At 38.7% G+C, this 21,959-nt stretch overlaps 1 protein-coding gene across 1 annotated transcript in view; it reads left to right on the top strand.

Moving 5' to 3' along the window:
* The window catches only part of LOC103774999 (voltage-dependent L-type calcium channel subunit alpha-1C-like), a gene marked incomplete at its 3' end in the record, with an annotated part of 24,636 nt that extends 2,901 nt beyond the window's left edge, over nt 1-21,735 (top strand). The window contains exons 2-5 of the mRNA XM_008942439.1: nt 115-254; nt 18,819-18,914; nt 19,496-19,657; nt 21,539-21,735. Coding sequence (XP_008940687.1) covers nt 115-254; nt 18,819-18,914; nt 19,496-19,657; nt 21,539-21,735 — 595 coding nt within the window. The remainder of the gene's footprint in view (nt 1-114; nt 255-18,818; nt 18,915-19,495; nt 19,658-21,538) is intronic.
* Between the last annotated feature and the right edge of the window lie 224 nt (nt 21,736-21,959).

Raw genomic sequence — 21,959 nt, 5'->3', positions numbered from 1 at the left:
CGCTCTTCACAGGTCTGTGAAATAGTTCGGGTGATACGATGATGATGATCTCTGTTCCTGTTTAGCCTAAGCCTTGCTGTCTGCCTACAGATTGTTTCCTCTTTCTTTTTGCAGGCTTTTTAGTGCAATTTTAGAACAAGCAACCAAAGCAGATGGGGGGAACTCAATAGGAGGGAAAGGTGCCGGATTTGATGTTAAAGCACTGCGGGCTTTCCGAGTATTACGTCCCTTACGGCTGGTGTCTGGAGTCCCTAGTAAGTAACATCATTGGTTTTCTTTCATGTATGTCTGTGGTGTGGCATGGGGCAGGAATAATTTGTGGGATAATTTTGAAGATGGATCATGATGCAGGTTATTTTTGGGGTGTGTGGGAGGCCTTTTTTCAAGTTAATGTATTCACAATAAACGTGGTGTTAATTAAAGGACGTCCAAACCAGAGCTGAAGGGAAATGGAAGTTTCAAGGTATGTCAATCTGATTGTGCAACCTTTGTAAACAATGGAAGTGGGAGATGCAAGATTTTCATTATTTCAAGCAAAAGAACCTTTAAATGATTGCGAAGTCACAGTGCACTGTTGATATTACAAAAACTTGACTTTGTTGGAAATGCTGTATGATCATTTGTGTTGATTTTGGAGGGAGCAGAGCATTTTTATTAGAATTCCGTTTTCTTCTTTGCATGTGATGGTCTAATTGAGAGCACTGGGAACAATTTAGAACCAGTGGCAGTTGCCAACAGGGCAATGACAATCATGTTCTCTGTTAGTCGTATTTGCTTTAAATTATTTGTAGTGCCTCTGAGAAAGTCTTCAACTCTATGATCCATTTTCTTACTTAAAATGAAGGTATGAGTAACTGGAATTCTGTTAATTCTATTGTGGAGGTGGAATATGGACAACACAGTGTGGGAGGATTATGTCATTTGACTTGAGAGTTTGTTATAGATGGGGCCTATTGGCCTTTTGGAGAGAGGGTTATTTGAAAGCTATCATTGCTCTCCGGGTTTATAGCAATAAGAGATGCCGTTACCAGGAAAGGAGTTAATCTTCTCCGGAATAGCTGTGGAGAAAGCTTTGTTTATTTTTATTTGCAGAGCTTACTAGTTTGATACCTTAAATTACTTCTAACCTTAGTCATCCAAAAGCCTTGCGTCAAGTTACCATAAACTGTGACATCAGCTTAAAAATCATTATTTATTTGTTAGGGGGAAAAAAAAAAAGTGTGAGGTTCTTTCTCTTTGGCTTATTTTCTGACCTGCTAGGTTATACTAGAGCAATATTTGTGGGCCTTTCTCCACAGCCATAAAGGGTAGAAACTTTTTAAATGAAAGTTGAGAATCTCTGTAGGAGGAGCTGAAGCACTAATAAAATTTAAAAAAAAAATTTAAAAAAAAATGAGGCAGTTGCCAGCACTACTATTCAGTCTCACAAATAGCCATGCTTAGTAACCTGTCTGCCGGGGCCCAGCTTGGGCTTGGCTTGGGGTTACTCTGGACAGCAGTGGCTGAGTAGAAAATACTGAAAAGTAAATCCTGTCTATTAGGCAACTAAGGACCTTCCCCTTGATATAGAACTAATATCCACTATTCATGCCACCTCTTTTTGGGTTTACTTTATATAATCTTAATCCCAGTGTAGACTATCTAGTAGTCCATTTGTGGGTTTTCTCATCAACAGAAGTATTTAATTTGCACCAGAACAGAGCCAGGGAGCCAGGTGCATGCTAACAAATATTTGGTCTAAACAATGAAATGGCCATCCAGTGTGAAGCAGGCAAACCAACTTGACCTGACAGACATCCTCTGTTGGACTTCATGGTTCTGACTAGGGACATATTTATTGAACAAGGCTTCTTTGAGTCTGGTTTGGTTTACAAGAGCCTACTGAGGTCTGTAGTTAATATGGACTCTGTCTTCACTGAGTATTTTTTAATTGTACAAATGCCTATTGATTAACCTAGATAGATGCTATCACATCCATATGTATGAGAGCATAACTTTTCTCATGAGGCCTTTTAGATAAGATTGCTTAAGCCAACCATAAATGGTACATTACAGGATTACATTATTACATAATAAGTTAGTGCAAAGGTTTAGAAGTCAAATCTCTGGGTTCCGTTCAAGTTCTGTCCCTGAAACATCATTAACACCACTGAGTGAGTTACCAACACTGCACTTGCTGTGTTCTGCCAGCCATAAACAAATGCCTTTTTCTTCTTTCCCCTTCCAAAATGCAGTAGACTTTTCCACTGTGAGGTGGCAAATTGCACAGGTTTGTCCTAAAATTACATGAATGTACCATGCACTGCAATTTCTTCTCACTTAACGGACTCTGTAAGTGTATGGAAGCAGCATCTCATGAGTAAGGAAGAATCTTCTGGGCCATTGGCAGCCACCTTCTGCATGGAAAGCCCAACATCTGCTGCTTGGCTTAAGGTCCAGATCTAATTACCACCATTTGGGGGAAAAAAAAAGTATAAAGTACAATGATTCTTGTAAACCAGATTTATGAAGTGCATGGTCAATTTTTGCATGCATATCTTAGACTCATTAAGATTGTGATTGGGAAATAGGTTGTCTGAGGTGGAGAGTTTGGCTTGCAGCATGGAATAACTTTTTTCCTGAATTAAAAGGAGTTTGCATGGATTTTTTTTTTATCTCTGGCTCAATCTATAGGAAATAATCCAATTTAAGAGGAACATCTTTTGTATTCAGGTTTCAGCATTTAAAGACCTGTTTAAGACTATAGAGAGTTTTTACACAAAGGTGACTGACTGGAAATAGGGGAAAAACATATGAATTGCCATGTAAAGTAAATTAATAGTGTCTGCGTTTTGCAGGTGGGGAGACTGAAGCAAAAGTTCAAGGATAACACTTCCAGAAGTGGCTTCTAATTCTATATGTCTAACATTGGCTACCAGGACACCTGGATCCACAGGGGGATCTGAAAGTTTCAGATAGTTGGATATAGGACATTAGACTTAGAGCTGAGAATCTCTTTTCTCTAAGTCCCGTCCATGCTTAGTTCCTCGGACTTTGATGCCTCTTGCCAGAAAACATCTCAGCAAAGAGTTCAGGGACTGTTCAGCACAGAAAGTGTTTTGTCTGCAAGCCAAGTTGGTTCACTCACAGCCAAACAAGCATAAGTACCTTTGACAATCTTTGTTACAACCAAACTGTGCCCAGGCCCCAAACTACTTTTACTGCCTCCTAAAATCAAAAGGGTTGAGATAATGAACTCAACAAAGCCTGAAGACTATGTGTAGGTGACTGTCCTGGACAAACAAATATTTTACGATTTGCAAGAGAACAGATGATACTTTTATTCTTCGTAGTTATCTGGACATTCACAAGACCACTTGTTGTAAGGAAGGAGATAGACATTTTGTTTAAAATGAGACAGATATTTTTTTACCTATGTCAAAAAAAACCAATTGTAACATCAGGGAAGAAGCCTCCAAAGGCAACTGAACTTAACATCTTTGGGTTCCCATTACACCTTCAAAAATTGGTATTAAATATTTACACATTTCCAAGCAAATAAAAATACATAGTTTGGGTTCCTTTCTTGAAAACTTTTTTTGGACTGAGAAGTACAGCTTATGTTGTGACTATATGAAGTGCATGGTGGACAAATAGATCAGATGCTTCCCACAGCTCTCATCCCAGTGTTGGCAGTTGTTTTATGAGCTAAATAAAAGGGATAATTAAGCAAACTCTTTATTTTAATTTATTTTTTTTCATTTCTAACTCCTTTTAAAGTCATACTGCTGCTGGAAAAATTACCCACTCCCATTCTGTTTAGCCCAGCATTAACTTGTAAATGAATGGTGAATGTTTTCAAAAGCACATAGATGATTTAGGTTTCACAGTGGTAAGTCAGTTTTTAAAATTAGACATAAGCAGTATATATGAGTGATACACATGCCAGACTCCACTGTTCAACTATTCTGTTACTATCATGCTAACATAATTCTTGTAGTGCATACTTTATTTCAGTTGTTGAAATAACTTTACTGCTTGTGTACTAAAGCAGTCTCCTTGTACAAACCCCTTCACAGGTGTATTAGAACACTCATCTTAGTATGGCATTAAGATTATTATATTGGTTTGAGAAAGAGGAGAGAAGGAAAACAATTCCCTTGACAGACATAAATAGACAAATGCAAAATCAGCATGTATACCAAAACTTAATCACTTTAGTGTCTTGGAAACTGTTACCCAGGACCTCCTTTGGCAGGAGAGTAAAGCAATGCAAAGCTTTCTAGGGACAGAATCGAGTCAGCCCTTTTGTGTTAAGAGTTTTGTATTGATTGGTCTTCTATCTCCATTTTACATTATTACATATTTTGAAACTTGTTTTAAACATTTTGTTCCTGAGGAGAGCAAAAAGAAGCATCCAATTCAGTAATAAAGAAGCATGATCCAATTAAAAAAGAAAATCATTCCTGACTATTGGAAAGGGCAATCAGTTACTCCTACGCATGATAACTCACGCCCATATAACTTATTAAATTCTGCTGCTCAATTATACCACCTCATACATTCTGTTCATACTCTTTATGTTGTACTTCATCTTCCTGCAACTACATTGTTGCCACTAGTTATTGACTGTCTGATATTTGCCAAACTTAATTTATAAGCTCCTCTAGATAATTTGAAAGCCATATAATCTGAGTAGGTGTTGTGATCCATACTCACATTTTCAATGAGATCCTCTGCTGACCACCCAGATTTCTGTAGGCAGAAGACCATGATATCCTTATCAAAGATAGAGAGGAAACTTGACTGTTCCACTAGAACAAAAACTTGCCACATTTGTTCTTTTCTCCTTTTTTTTTTTTTTAAGAAACACAAAAAGATACTCAAACAAAAAACAGAAAAAGTTACTCAAAGGGAGTGTAGGTTGGTCTATAGCACCAGTACTTACATGGTCTAATGGAGTTGCAACAATTGCATAACTGGGAAACAGAGGGTATGACTAAGAGAACCTAAGCCAGACCCTCCTCATGGCAGTGCAATGCCAGTGAAACAACAGCATCTAACTGGCTGAGTAGATTTTTTTTTTTTTTAGTTAAAATGAAATAAGACCAGAACTTTTATATATGAATGCCTAGAGATGACTACTTTGACTTGTATTTCAATAACTAACTAGAGCAACTAATTTTTCAGAATGGTGCTGCTGTTGAAGTCCATGATTGCTCTGAGTTCATGTGAAAATTAGACACCTTCAAACAAGGTGAATGAAAAATCTAGAAATTTTTAGGTTTTGGGCTGTCCCATTACAATTAGTATTCATTTGCCCTGCTCTTCTCTGTCCCATCAATAGTCTCTAACCCAAACTCATTGTAGTGTTTTCTCATTACCACAGTCTTCCTCCATCCTTATCCCAAATACTCTGACATTAATCAGGTTGCTTCTTTGAACTTTGTAATACGTAGGAAATATGTAGGAAAGTATCCTATCTTTTCTTGCAATGTCCTGATAGATCTGAGCCATTCAGGTCTGTATGTATGATGGCACATTCACCACATACAGCAATGAAAAGAAGGTAAAAAGTCCCTGATGGCTCTATTGGGAGAATAATGCATGAAGAAACTTTTGCCCATTTGAGAGATGGTGGATTGGCAAAGCCACCCAGCTGAATTTGTTGTGACTTTGCCACATTGTTGCAGGTGGGTAATAGGACTGGGGGGTTTTCTGTTTAGATTTTTTCGGGGGGGACACTGCTTTAAATATACTGTGCATACTGAATTACATTTGTTTTTTTCAGAGTAGGAGAAAAAGGCTTTCAAATAATTCCGAGGTATTTAGGCTAAAGTCTACACTTTCCAATGAAGATCATACTCAACACTAAAACTGATAATCTTTTTTTTTCTCCCCTATTTAAGGAACATTATCTAATCTAATAATTTCAAAGCCTAGGGGAATTCTGCCTGTATGGTCTCATAATTCAGAGATATTTCCCAATGAAAGAAAAATATGAGAGGACTTTTTTAGCAAAATACAGAGTAACTTACAGAGTTTAAGACAGCAAGGACATGTCAGACATGGTAGGGACATGATAATCCTTCTCATCTAAGACTAAGCAAATCCTCTATCTCACGTTGATTACCAGAGTCTGAACTTGCTCTTGAATGATTTATGAAAAAAACAGAGGCTTGATGCTTGTTTACCTATCAGAAAGCCTCCTTAGTGCTCTGTGCTAGAATCGGGTTCTATATAGAAGACTCGCTCATCATCTACACCTGATTTGGAGGTAGCATACCTAACCAGGGGGGAGCAGACAGCATTTTCTCTTATGTCACCCTTATAAAGCTGAGTTTGTGCGGAGGCTAAACTGAAGCTGAGTGTAACTGAAGCATCCTCGAAGCCACTCTAACTGGTGTGTGGAGAAGGCTAGGGCAGTAAATAATGTTAAACCAGCATGCAGAGAGCCCAGTTCCTTCTGCTGGCATACCACTTCTGAAACCTTCAGTTCTCTTTGCACTGTAAAAAGCAGGGAGAATTCAATGATGATTTTTAACTATCCTCAAATGCCTCCTACCAAGGGAAATTCACGATTCTTATTGGTAGCATCATGTCAAATTTGATATGGTAAATCACTTTACTAGAGACTGAGGATGGCACCTAGAGCAACTTTACATGTTGTTAGGTCTTTCTGTATCTCGGTGTGCAGTGCTGACATTCACTTTATTCCCTCCCTGGCATCTGACTGTCTGGCCTGTGATTGCCCTCCTCCTGCTTCCAACACCCTTCCCAGCCACTGAGACAACACAGCTTCATCTGTTGAAGTGATTCCATTTTGCAGCCATTGAAATAATCACACACAATGCAGTTATTTGCCTTGCATTTGGGAATGACTTTCTTTTTAGTGCACAGTTAAAAAGTTCAGCTGTAATTTCTTATTGTTTTCTGCACAGCCCAAGAAAAATAACACCACTCTATATAGTTGAGGAAATAATGTAACTGAGGTAATGAACATAAAGAAATGTGAGCCATTGCCTGTTTGTGTATGTTGAATAGCACACATTAAGCCTTAAAGTTTAAGCAAGTGCTAACCGGCAGTCAGGAACTTTTTTTTCCAAATATGTCTATACTTATGGCAAAGCATAGTTGACATTCAACTGCTCTACATGTGGTTTGCATTTATACACTGTTGCTGGTTGTGCTAGAGGCTTAAATTTACCCTCCTGATGCACATGGTGTTATGGTGTAAACAGCATACCAGTGGAGAATTGTGGCTTCCCTTTGATGTGAGGAGAAATGAGAAGGGGCCTGATCAAAGCTCCCAAAGTGTGAAAGGTTTGTGAGTAGTATTAAGCTTGAGGAGACAATGCACTTGGCAGTTTACTACCACCAAACTTATCTGATAAAGGTCACAGAGGGAGTTACTGCAAATACATTTGGACAAAATTTGGCTTCCAAATCTTAATTCTGCCTTAAACTTTGTTGTTCTTGCATTTGATAATGTCAGCTTTTGCAAGTCCAGTTCCTTTCTTTTCTCTTGGGCTCTAAAGCTGTAGGAAACGTGCTTTCAAGCAGATTTCTTAGGTTGTCCTTCATTCTTGAACAGGACTTCTCAACCATCTGTACCATCTCTCCAGCACATACAGCGCTGTGTGAGGACAAGTTCCACCACCTTTCCCATGTCATTGCCTAGCTGTTTTTAATCTCAAGTGGCCAGTTTGTTTTGCTTTCATTACAAATGGGAAGAGAGTGGAGAAAAAAGCAAGGAACAGTCTGAACCAACTGTCCTCATTAAGCTTATTTCTTCATAGTTAACCTAAAACTCCACACATGCTTGCAAGTCCTTTATTTACTTAGGTCACTATTACTCAAGAGAGTAATTTGATTCCAGCGTAGCATCTCCCATAGGTAAAAATGTTTCCTGTGAGCTTACACAATCAGGACGAAAAGTATGTTTCCTTGAGTGGTGCAACCTCCAGAATGATGTAGTTCATGGCAGAAGAGGATAACTCGGAGTGGCAAAAAGGGGTTTATCTTAGTGAGGAAGATTACTCACAAAGGCACAGACTTCTTGAAATAAAGATTTCTCTCATATTTAAGGAACGCCAATGAAAACAGGGAAATATTTATTATTTGAACTTGGCTATGTAGCTCTTTTAAAAATAGCACTAACTACAAATGTACCAAATAACTGTGTCAGCCTTTATCCTACCAATTACTGTGCGTGCTGGCGTGATTATTCAACATGTCTTTGCAACAGAGCAAAACAAAATATCCCAATACCATAACATGGGACCACATCAGGGTGTAGGCAGACCCTTCCAAATGAAGAAAATAAAACCCACACTGACATTAAAGAGCAGATATGGAGATAGTAAAAAAAATCCTAGTTTGGCTTAGTGAAAGGCTTTTCAGAAGTGCTCCGGATGGATCAGACTTTCTTTCTAGCACCTTTTACTCATTCTTCAAGCAGTGCCCAGAGTTCTCATTCAGAATGGGCATAGATCACAGCTCTGAGAGAGAGGCCATGCCCTCAAGATACTTGTCCTAAAGCATCTGAAAATCTAAGAATGCCATCTGCTGTCTCCCAAGAACACTCTTCGTTGTTGTTTAGATATGCCTTTATCTGGACCATAAAGGAGCAGAAGTATACCTACAGATTGTAGCTAACTGGTATCAGCAGGAGCGTGCTGGGTTCCCAGCTGTCCACTCGTAATTGCTGGCTGTTGCTGTCTCCATGACAGGCAAGGGAAGATATAGCTCTTCTGGATCAAAATAGTAAGGATATGATCTGCTCTGTTTTCTTATCTTCTCTCCCAGACAATATGTCTACTGTATCTGATGTTATAGCAAGCTTGCATCAAATATCTTTTCATACTTTAATTCCAATTGGCTAAATTTTTTGTTGCTTACTAATCTAAGATCTTTTAAGGAATGTTTTGAAGTCCTTTAGTCATTTCCTTTAAAGTAAATGTATGTTTATTACTGAACTCCTGGGACTTTTTAACATACCTGAAGGTTTTCTCTCTCCAAGAGGTGTCTGAAACACACTGAGTAGCATTCTTCTCAGAAGTGGGACACAAGACACTTTATAGAAGAATGTTTTGCTTAGGACACAAGGCATTACATGGGTGCTCTGAGACTCTGGCATTATTTGAATTAACTCCGTTGCTCCCAGCCTTCCAAAAACACTGTTAGGTGCCTGTGGTCATTATTGTGATTTTCACAAAGCATTATAATAATATCAGCAAAGCATAGAGCAGCAGACAGTCAGATAGTTCTTTCAACCAACGAATACATTTTAAGTCTCCTGTTATGTCTCCAAATAAATGATTTTTTTCAATTATGATCTAAAATTGTAATAATATTGCATCTTGTATAAGTGCTAAGGAGGAAAAAAAACAAAGCATACTTGACTGAGGCAAATCTGAGGAAACTGAGACCTCCCCTCTTCTATTTAATCTAGCTTCTCCAAAATCAACTACTGCCTTCTGTGTTACATCTGCATGATGTTACTGTGCTAGTTGAGAACATGAGAATATTGGCTGGTATGAGCAATTAACAAAATTTTCTATGCTTTAGATATTCACTAATGGAACATATATTTTGTTGTTCTGATCATGGGGAAGTATTGACCAAAGACCAACTATAGCCCACCTAACCTGCCCAGTTTCTCAGTGCTTTATCAAAGTTTTCCGTCTGCCAGGGAAAAGGGAAGGAGATCAGACATCTTTCTTAATCTCCCCTTTTCCAAGAAGCAAATCCAACTCCTGTCTAACACATGTAACAATAACCTATCCCATATGTGTTTTGCCCTTTGTTGCAACTTTTTTTTTCTGAGCTGTCTGAATAACTTTGCCTCTCATTTTTTCAGTTTTAGATTACCCTCTCCTGGTTTGCATGCCACATCAATCACAATTCAGAAAACATCTGCTAACCCTCTGCAAATAATTTTTTTCAACTTCCGTAGTGCTAAAGCTACTCAACATTTTTATGTCAGAAGCATTTTTGACAGAGGGTAGCTTATGGAATAAAAGAAATAGAAAAAAAATATTAAAATTCTATTTTTGTCACTTTTGCGTAAGCCTTACTAAATTGGGAGGGGGTAGGAGTGGAAAGATCTGTAGAAATTCGATTTAATTATCAGATCACAAAACCTCTCTCATCTTTCAATCAGATACCATTCTTACAGATGTCTCCCCTTTTTGAAGGTAGTTGTATACACCTGGTGTGAGAACTGGGACGCATCAAATGCTATATATATATATATCTTAGAAATGTAATCTTTGATATTACTGTTAACACATTGAACTAGCAGCCTGGCTGACATTTCTGTCTTGTTTTGCATTGGCTGTTTGGTTTAGTGATTTTTTTTTTTCTGTAATAATTGTTGTTCCCTGTTCAGCACATTTCTGCAGTTGGTATTTTCTCCTAGGTTGTTGCTGTATGTTAGTTTTTAATATGTATTGGAAGTTACCAAAAGACTAAGTTACCAAATCATAAATTTTCTTATAATTAGGTTTGATGTCTTCACCAAGACATCAAACCAATGTCCATGTATCCATATACACAAGTTTTACAAAAGTCTGTTTAATACCTAAGACTCCTCTTGTTTCGTATAGACAGCAGCAAATGAAAGAATTTAGGGTTGAGTCTCCCCCTTACCCTCACAATACAAAAGAAAATTTAAAATCAGGATTTCACCCATCTTTTGCTTTTCACATTCCAGTGCTGAGATCATTATTTCACTTAAAATCTTTACTTTCTAAGGGGCCAGATTCCACTCAGATTTGTATTTGTATATTTTTTTTATGTGTAAAGAATTTAATTTAGCTGTTCAGTTTGCAACAGGAGAGCCTTATGATTCCCTCTTGAAAGTATATTATATGTAAAAGGAAATTCAAAATAAATAAATGTTTAGTTATAATGCATTCCAGCAATACCCACACAGTCTGTACAAAAACATTTTGAACTGTGCAAGTAGTAAATTAAGTTACAAAAAGAGTAAATATCAATAAGGAACCATTATTCTGTCCAACAAGTACATTTTTGCAAAAACTGTAACCATTTTTTTTTTGTCGAAGCATACTGGAGCTACCTAGTGAGCTACAGAAGTGTTTATTATGTCAGATGGCATTTTTTCCTCAAAAGCTATTTTATTATCTGATGCCTGCAAGCTGAGTTATAAGTCTAATCAGATTTATAGAAATCAAAAGCAACAGTATTACAGGTGTGGAATTTTTTTTTTTTTTAAATGGAGTTTTAGGTATTCTGCTGAGTAGATGAGTCCCTAAACCCAAACTCTTTTCTTAAAATTAAGAAGTGAAGTTTTTCAGACTTGTCTGGCCATGCATTTTCAGGGATTTTGGCATTGTACCATGCTTTTTCATTAACACTGGTTTTAGCAGTTTCAAAAGAGAAAACAAACAGCATGTGTGCATCAAGACAGCGACACAGCAGTGATCACACACCATGTGATTCACGTAATATTTTTCATTACCTGATTAGGTAACTTTCTATTTTCAGGTTCTCAAAATACTACTGAAAACCCTGTATGACAGCAATTTTGAAATGTCATCCTGTGTCTCTCCATTGCTTAGTCCAAACTATGTCAATTAAACACTATCCAAAAGCTAAGTGGAGTGAGTTTTCTTCTCCAGAAGGAACACAGCCTGTGTTTGTCATATATAATGCTGCACTTCTACTTAGATAGCTAACTGAAAATAAACTTTTAGGTTTTATCCAGTGTTTCATAGCAGTTTTTCTATCAATAGAAGGTAAAACTTACTGTATCTAATGGTATGCTGGTTATGATAGGCTGGGAGCATTTAACCAACAAAATCAATTTTTTTCATAAGTATATTTTTCTCCATGTACTACAAGACTGTCATATTACCATAATGTGGATGCACTTTTGCGTTTGCAGGATCCCTGTTCATGTTTGTTCCCTTGCTAGTGTTTACCGTTTCTAAACCTGTTCACAAGTGGTAAGTTAGAAAGAGCATCACAAGAAGGAGCTCAGATAACCAAAAGACTTTTTATTGTTTACAAGATAGGAGGGATTGTTTAGCAAGGCTAATGACCACTTACCTGGGGAGCTATGAGAATAAACAGTTAAAAATAATGCTGTTCATGACACTGAGATTTCGGCAACTTTACAAAGGTATTTGTAACCCAACAGTCATTAGTCCTCCACTTAAATTCTGGTATGCTCACAACTGAGATACAGATGTTTTGAGACCATTTCTGTTACCATGATGCTGTAGCACTTAACAGTTGTCCATAGTTCCTTGTTTCAAAAACTAGGACACAGTAATGTGTGTAGTCATTCCTCAGAGATGTGTGCAAACAGTATCTGGTATTCTGAAACAAAGTTCTTTCATCATTATTTCAGTTCAGAGGTTTCTTAGCTGTTGATTTGGAGGTTGTGCTCACTAGACCAGACTAAAGACAGTACGGCATTTTGACAAAATCCTATAAAAATTTTCTCACTGAATTCAGTAGCACAGGACTAGACCAAAATTTGCTCCTGTACTGGAGCTTGGAAGACTGTTCCCTGTTGCAGCCCTGCTTGAGCAACAAGAAATTTTAAAAAGCGGAAATGCGATGGATCATTTCACTGAGGACTGGTGCAGTCTTTAGGCCAGACTGTCTCTGGGCTTGTATAGCACTGTAGTGAGAGAGGCAAATAAAAGTTCTTCCTAGTTGTGATCTTTCACAGAGATTAAGTATAGATAAAACCTTTACAGTGAGCTGGGGTGCAGTTTTCTCAGAGTGTGCATGATTGTCCTGTCAGGAGAAAATCAAAGCTATTTCCTGAGAGTAACAGCTGATCCTTGCTGGCCTGGGAAGTGCCAGGACTCCTGTTCACCCTTTACCTGCCTTACTTTCCATCTGTAGGAATCCCTGTCTGGCAGTGAATACTTGACCTTATCCTTCCCATTTTCAGCATAAGAATACAGCACATTATTGGCCTTGTTCAAAACATCTTCAAAGATGATTTACCAAACATCTTTTGTGTTATTCTTCAAAGTGATCTTTTTTCTGTATTGTGCAACTTTCAGCAGGCCGTTGCCACTTTTCTCTCCATGCTCCTTCTCTACATGCAGGGAGATGTATGGAAGAGACCCTACACTTCTTTTTTTTTTTTTTTTTTCTACAGTTGAAGTCTGTAGACTTTGCCTGGACCTCATCCTCAGCTGAACTGAGATAAGAGCAAATGTCTGAAGAATAAAATTGAGTTTGTAGGAGCTACCTAATGTGTTGTAACTGGAAAGATTGAGCAAGACCTTCAAACCAGCAAGCAACTTTATAAGAAAGAGAACACGTACTTTGAAGAAAATGCTATTTAAAAAGGTTAAAGCTCTCTAGGAGGGGAGAGAGAGGCTTCTATGACTAGAGGTAGTAGAGAGAGCAGCATGTACATATACATTTACCCAACCATCCTTCTCAGGCATCCAAAAGCTGGGTATGTGTGCCACCATGCTGAGGGCAACCTGTATTGTTTGTTTCTCTGTTAAGTCACTGACAAGCAGAGAGTACTGAAGGTTGCTTCCCACGAGAAAAGGATCCAGAAGGAAAAGCTGGATTTTATTGTGGCTTTTATTTTTGTTCTGCTGTTATTTTCTTGCCTGAAAGACTGAGACAAGGGCGGTGTTGCAAGATTTGACAAATATAAAACAATTGTGTTCTCATACACATGCCCATTTGTATGAGTCTCCTTTTGTGTGTGTGTATTTCGGTTTAAAAAGTCAATGAAAACATGGTTTGAAAATGGAGGAATGAGAACACTGGGAACAGATGCCAAAACTTTCTTTATTCATTCCAGCACATCGTTTTGAATTGCATATTTGTATATGTTTAAATGGCATTACCTGATATAAAGCAGTCACTGTTCACTTGGAATGCATCTTTCCCAGTTTTTCTTTCTTTTCACTTCAGGTAGTTTTCTGGCCTCTGCTGTGTCTTCCGTCCTATTCCAAGACCTTCTCTATTCACATCTTCATCCCAAAGATCACTGCACTACACCCACAGAATCTGCTTTATCTAGCCATCTGCCACTAATACTTTGAGACTCTAGAAAAACAGTATGGGACAAGCTCCCCAAATAGTCACTGTGCAGCTATCCTTAACTGAGCTCTGCCATATGAGTTCCCTTTGCAATACTAGTGAGGAAAGTCCTCAAGGTTTTCCATCACCAGTCATTGCAGATGAGCTTATCTCAGATATCTTGCCATGACTGTGGACTGTTTTGTGATAGAAATGTCTGTCATTTTCCAGGCTTCCTTCAAAATTCATATTTGTATTTATGAATATTTAATATTTTTCCATTTTCCTAGCCAATGCCTATGCTTATTAAGTGATAAATGTCCGCTTTGGGGAAATTACTGTTCATATTACTTGTGCTTTGGAAATAGAGATAACTGTAGTGGCAGTCTTTTAATGCATCATCAGAAATAACTGTGATTTGTGGGCAGGCCTAACTCATGGCTGGGGATGATGCCTAAAATCTACCACTTAAGAGTGGTTCCCAGAAGTGAACTGACTCAGGCACTATGCTGAGTCACAAATCCTCCCCTGCTTCCTCCTTTCTTGCTGAAAGTGGTGGGTTTCTTCTGAAGTGTATTAGCAGAAAAATAATTACCTCCCACACCCCTGGCACCGGCTTGAGTATGGAAATCTGTATGTGTTTGTGTATGTACCAGGAGGCAGAGAAGAGATGGATGGAGTTAAAAGCCCTCTTCTTTCCCTTTTCATTAATGCTTATTCCCAGAAGTGTAAGACACTGCCTGCTCATAATCTTGGTTCAGGCTACACCATGGTAAAATACAGCACTGCAAAACAAATGAAGGGGTAGACTTGGCATATGCTTTCTCTGAAGATCTGGACTACTAATATGATGAGAACAGGAAATCATCCTGTCCAGCAAACCAAATTTGATCCAAAATTGAAGACATGATAAAATGTGCTTGGAAAAGTCCAAATGTTTTTTCTGAGACCAATCTACCATTAGTTTCTTTGGATATGTTCCACAGTGCAACAATGCCAAGTGCATTTTTGCAGCTGGGTCTGGTGCACATTCTTTTGTGTGCCATCTTGTTGAGCATTGGTTGAAATCCAAAAAAAGCTTGTAAGTACACAATGGGATATGTAGGTAATCCCATTGCTTTAGGTGCAGACACTTACACACTTAGAGCTAAGCACGTTCTTCAGTAACTGCCTGAATTGATGAGACAGCAACCAGCATGATTGCCTTCGTGAGAGAAAAGTACAGTGTCATATAATAGCTCTAAGACACCTGCAGCATCCCTAACAGTGTATTTCCCAAAGCTTTAAGAAAGATCAATGTTGTTTTGTATGAGATTTTTCCTTATTTCTTCGCTATCCCCTCTACTCCCTATCTGTGCCCTAAACCTTTGGGTAGGTGCAGTCCTCTAGAGGCTGAAAAGGGCTTGACCTGGTATAAAAAGCACTGTTGTTCCCATGTAATAAATATTTAAAATGTTCTATCAGTGTAAATAAATGCTAAATGCTGTGAGCCCAGGGAATGTCATTAATGTGTTTTGCTTACTGAAACATTTATGGAGTAAGTCTCAGCCAACAGAGTGCAGCCAAGAGGGTTTTTTTTTTAAAGTTAAACTGAAGTGCTTTTACAATAAATACTAAAAGCTGTTTAAGATCTTCAATTATTAACAGGAGAAAAGCGTGGGCTGAAAAACTGCAAACAGTCCTTTTTGTGGCACTTTCCCTAACCTCTGTGCAGTTATCTCTGTCCAGCCTGGAGTGAGCTCCTCAAGGCAGATGCTGTGCCGTCACAGATGTCTGGAGAGTGTCTAGCACACGGAGAGAGCTTCCACAAATGAATAAGCACATTTAGAATGCCAAATATTTGAAAATCATTTATTTTTGTATTCACTTGCCAGGACACAAGTTCAAGACTCTTAGGTGTATGGTTGGCCAACGATGGCATTGCCAGCCTCTGTAAAGCAGTATAAAAGCACGGCTCTTCACTCTGCTATGGGGAGTCAGATATTGGCATCACCTACTTGAAATCCAGAGGCCAGCTTTGCAGTCTGATCAGGTCACCAAGCATCCTGATTTAATTATGATTATAAGCTGCACGGCTTATTGCTAGGAATGCAAGCCTTACCTCCACAAGGGAGAAAATGCCAAAGATGTGCAGTAAGTGTCACAGAGAGTATCAAGCAAGTGGGATTGCATTGCCCCTGTGTTGTGAGCACCCATGTTGGGTGATAGCTAGTGTGTCGCAGAGGGCAAAGATTAAAAGCACGCATGAATTAGGACAGAGAAGTAATTTTATTTTAAGTTCAACTGTCTTTTCTTTAAGAGTGTGTAAGAGTTGTAGTTGTTCTCACCATTGCTTAGAAAAAGCTTTGTGACAGAGTGGATATGATGCCTGGATGATTCACCTTGATTTACCCTGATCAGAAATTTATCTGATCATCCACAGACACTGACCTGCACCTCTCAGATTTCAGAACACAGATTTGATATGTTTTCAAGCACATGGGGCTTTTTTTTTATTTAAAAAGCGTCTCTTTTTGTTCCACCTGTCCATGGTTCTCCTTTAGTCTTTTAATCTTTCTTTATCTGCCCTCCCTGTTCTTCCCCACTACACAGATTTTTCTGATTGTTCAGGTCTGGTGCCTCATGCCATTCCTTGCAATAGCTATTCATGTTGCAAGTGGCTGCCTGAACTGAAAATAAACTAACTTACTGACAGCAGCTATATTGCAGCAATAAGCTTGACAACAACGTAGGGAGCATGGTGATGTGCGTATATCCCTTGTCATTCTACAATCAGGATTCGTTACATCTCCTGAGAAGACATTTCTAAAGTTGCTGCATAACTATCATTTTTAACTTTTAACAACTCTCTGAGTACTTTAATGGTAATGTATGTAAGCTTGAGAATGAGTGTAATCATCTGGATTTAAAAACAGACTGCCTTAACAGGGTACTGCACAGTGCAGACATCAGTTCATGCTAACAGTATTCAGTAGCTCATCCCTTCTTCAAAGGTGGTTTATTATCCTCAAGAAGCTTTTCTCTAATTAAGTTAGTTGAAGTTCCTATAAATCTTCTGGTGGTACATGTTCCCCTTGGCTGTCTTAAACACCTTGTCATCTCATGTTTATCATGTAAGACTTTGATTTCCCAAGCACTGCTTTGTTAACACAGAGGGCATTGGTTTGTGCAGATATTATCTTCTCTGGGCAGCTGGAGTACACTGAAGCACTTTCAGGGCATGGGTGATAATGAAGCTACATTTGAAATGAGAGAGCTTATTGTTCATCATTGTGTCTGTACTCATTACCCTCTCAGGAGCACTGAGAATATTCTAAGTGTTAAATCAATTAATAGTAATAATTAAGGTTGAATTATATAAGACCTTGTATTAGAACTCTTAACCTTGCAATCTTGGCTACATTTTGGATTAACAAGACTCCTAAAATCACTGAAACCGAAGGCCTTTATTTGTTTTAGTGTAGATTTATTTGAAGCTACAGATATTTCAGTCTGCAAAGTTTGTGGGTTTTTTTGAGGTTCATAGCCATCTGTAAGCTTTTAATTTTCTTGTATTGTACCTTGGGAGAAGGTGGTACATTGTTTTAATTTTCTGGTGAGTGTTACATTCTTGACTGCTGTAAAGTATTAGACTGACATTGATGTGGACTGCAATTAATTTTCTTTATATATTTAAAAATAGTGTACTGAATCACAGTATTTTGATCCCATTAAAAAACTGATTATTTAAATAATCAATTGATTTAATCAATTTAATTGATTAAATTCAAAAATCCCATTGCAACATTTTTTCCCCAGAGACCACTGCTTATGCAGAGTAAGTAACTACAGGTAACTGAGCAAGCAGAACGACCTGTTCTTATATGGGATGAATTTGTGAAAGACAAAATGTTTTGTGCTGAATAACACTCCCTTTGGACAGTAGCATGGACCATTAACAGATAACCAAACTGACTGCAGACACCTGAAAATGTGTTCTGACTAGAAGGATGCTAATAGCCAGCTTTGGGTTACTAGCAGGCAGTGAATGATCATGCTGGCCTGGCAGTTGATGCCAACTTTGGTTGTTTCTACTGCAGAGAAAAGACTGAGCCTCAGCCTTAGGTGTGAATTGGCAAGTGGGTTGCCTACTGACAAGTGGAGTTAAAGTGCTTGTCGAGAGATGTATCATCCTTATTAGAAAGTATTTAAATCAGCTTAAAAAAAAAAAAGTAAGAAAAACGAGAATCTAATATCTTAGATGATAGATTTTAAAAGTTAATAGTTATCACAAACTCTCTTGGCAGATGTATAACGGACATTTACAACTCATGAACCACATTTTTCAAAAATCACAGCTAATACCAACTCTGCTGCGGAGATGACAGCATTTGCGGGAGACATTAATGGCTTCTGTCTCTCAGTCATTGCAAAATCATGAGTTCCTAATTGTTCTGGTCTGGCTATTTGTAGACTATAGAGTTCTAGAGGTCTCTCAGTACTTTCAACTTTCGTAACTTACCAGTGACAGTGGTTGCCATCACTACCACTAGTGATAAAAATTTCAAAACCTTACTAAAGGCTTGTGAGGCTGGCTTTGTTATTCTGGTTTTACAAGTCAGGAGAAGGAGACAGAGAGAGGCCTGTGAATCTCCAGCTTGAGTCAAGTGCATGTGAGGGTAACGCTGCTGAGCACTTTAGCAAACAAGTCACCTTCCCCGGTCCATTCTGAAAATGTTTGACTCGTTCATGGTTAGGACTCATAGCCATCTCATTGCTTAACAACAGCCATGTAATAGTATTTTGTTCATACCCCTTTCTAGGGACATGGACAACCTCTGTTATAGAGTGGTCCCTAAATCTTGGAGCAAACCCAGCACTGCTGGTTCTGACTCTCCCTGTGTTCACATTGAAGCAAGGTGAGGTAGATCTGGAGTACAGGGTGATCCTAAAAGAGCTGAGAGCTCTGGTGGTCCTTCAGCAGCTCAGGCACTGCCTGAAGCTGGCTTGACCTCTGTAAGAACCCAGAATCAGAGTAGGGATATGACTTCAGTTAGCCATCTTTCCCCATGCTCTGGGGTGTAGCTCTGTGGTACCCTGGCATTTGCCCTCTTGCATCTTTCATCTTTTTGTCCTGCTTCACTTCTGGTTGTTCTTTGGTTTTCCCATACTTAACTCTCCTCAATACTGTGTGGGGAACACTGTAGGTCTGGTTTTCAAGAACAGGCAAAATAGCTAACATATTCACTTCCCAGGGTGACGGTATTTTGATGACAGGTAAGGTAACACTTTCGCCTGTGATCTAGGCTGTAATAGTAAATTTGGGAAATGTTAGGGATCTTCTGGAGGGAGGTGATCTGTAAATGTACATCTTTCATGATCAAGACAATGAGTCCAGCTGAGGGGGAATGAAACAAAAGCAACATATTATCATACAATTTATAGCCTCTCTAAATTTTGTTCTCTTGCTCATAAGTGCTTCCTTCTGTTCTCTCTGCAGGTCTCCAGGTGGTTTTAAATTCAATTATCAAGGCCATGGTCCCTTTGTTGCATATTGCCCTGCTGGTGCTGTTTGTCATTATTATTTATGCCATCATTGGACTGGAGTTATTCATGGGGAAGATGCATAAGACCTGCTATCATGTGCAAGGGGGTCTCATAGGTAAGGGGAATACTGTATTGGACACACAGAGTTTTCCTGAGGGAGAGTTTCTCTGTATATGAAGAAGCATTTGTGCTGGCACAGAACACAGGTGACTGTTGCTCCCTGCTGTGTACCTGTTTTGAGTTTCACAATGGTAGTTCCTCTGTTCTGCTTCTTGGTTGTGAGTCACCTTGGATGTAGAGAGACTGTCTCTAATGGTGAGAGTTTAACTTGCTCATTTGGGCACTCAGTTGTTGGCCTGTCTGTAAAGGGTACATGCAAAACTGTCAATTCTTGCTGAACACTTTTTAATGTGAAACTTATGCACTACCAGCCAGCCTGAGTTCTTCAACAAATCTCCCAGAGGCTTAAACAACACTAAAGGAGTCATTTCACCACTTGCAGATTGAGCCTCAAATGAAAAGGCATCACGGAAATGAACAACTCATATTTTTTAATATTTATTATATTTTTCTATTTGTGTTATTTTATTATCAAACTTGCACACAAACACATCTTCATTTTAAACCACTGTCATTGTAAAGAAGTATCTAATTGAGGCCTAGTACCCTATTTTTCAGTCACAGGTTGTGACCATGGTTAGAAGTACAGCTAGTAAGAAAGAAGAATTATATTAATGGGAAGAAATTTTTGCACCAAACTCATCAAGAAAAAACTTTCAAATTATTTACAGAAATAAATATTCAAATTTCAAAATAATTCCATTGTATTGTCACTCATTCATCTAACCATTTGCTCTTTTTTCATTTGATGTATTGAACTGGAACAGCAGTGATTTCACAAGTGGTTCTGGGTGCCGGTGTCTAGGACCCAGTTGAGCTCATAACCAAGAAAATGTTGTAGAGCAGGAAATTGTTTCAGAAATTCTATGTTTTCTGCTTTTATAACATCAGTAGATTTTGTTTGCTGGAAATGAATCTGGGAGTATATTGAATTGCCTGTCTGGTTTACGTCTTTAAAGTGTACGTATCTTTCTCCATACTATGTGGAATTATTTACATCACAGCATCTAATTCTAATGCTGCTCTTTCTGACATGCTTTAATGATCAGAATGTGATCATAACTTTTGGGAAATTACATTTTTTTGCCACATAAGATGAGAAACAAACATAATTACCTGCTCCCTACCGCGTACATACCTGCATCTGTTTCAAATGTAGCACTAAGCTCTGAAATCTGTATATAAAGAAAAAACCCTATTGCAGGACGTTTTGTGCTTATAAAAAAATGATTTCCAAAGCTTTTTTAACATACCAAACCATTTAGGCAGGCTTGTTGTATGAGTTCTTGGATCTTCTGAAACACCTGTACAGCACAAAGGGCGGATAATCAAGCAGTAGTCTTGCAGAGCTTGTGTGTCACTGGACTATTTATAGAATGGCACGCAGCTTTTAAACTCTAGAGACTCCAGAGACTCTCTGCTGTAATTTAGCAGTGGCCCAGCCCCATATCAACCTATCTCCAGAGCACTGCAGCCTGTCTGCTGCAGGGGTTCTGCCTCCTTCAGTGGAGTGCTAGTCAGTCCTGCAGTTCCCTTGCAAGATTAACCCAGATGCCAGTGACTGCAGTATGGAAACACTGGTCGTAACATGCAGCCTAAAGAGGTTTAATAGACTTGATCTAATGTCCCTTTCATCTTGAAAGCTATTACAGTTTTGGATGTAGCATTTGAGAACTTGGCCGTTATTTTTACAAAATGAAAGTGAAGCACAACAGAACATCCCTCTGTCCATTAAAACTAATATAATTTCTTGTGTATTCCTAGAGAAATCTGTCAAATTCCCTGCAAAATGTGCTTGCTGAAGTTAGATATCCTTCAGCATGTCAAACTGCAATTAGTGCTCTTCATCTGCTCTTTCCCCTTCCTCTCCTTTAAGATACGCCTGCCGAGGATGACCCCTCCCCCTGTGCCCCGCAGTCCGCACACGGGCGGCAGTGTCAGAACGGCACCGAGTGCAAGGCAGGCTGGGAGGGACCCAAGCACGGCATCACAAACTTCGACAACTTTGCTTTTGCCATGCTGACGGTGTTCCAGTGCATCACAATGGAGGGCTGGACAGATGTGCTCTACTGGGTACGTATCCGAAAATGATAAGCTGAAAGGCCTGCTCGTGTGCTATGGCTGTGTTGAAGGTTCAAGGCTTTAGCTTTCTTGCTTGTTCTATATAGTGAAGGCATGGTTGCTAGCATGAAGCTTTAACTCAGCACATTAGTGGGTAAAATGGGAGGGTTTAACTAGCGCAGTTAAATCAAATGTAAATATTGACTTCCCATTGATATTTTAATGTTGAGAGATGG

This window comes from Merops nubicus, unplaced genomic scaffold, assembly GCF_000691845.1.
Source record: "Merops nubicus isolate BGI_N331 unplaced genomic scaffold, ASM69184v1 scaffold43526, whole genome shotgun sequence".
In the NCBI taxonomy this organism is placed as follows: domain Eukaryota; kingdom Metazoa; phylum Chordata; class Aves; order Coraciiformes; family Meropidae; genus Merops; species Merops nubicus.
Note: the sequence above shows the minus strand (reverse complement) of the source record. Positions and strands in the feature narration are given on the sequence as shown.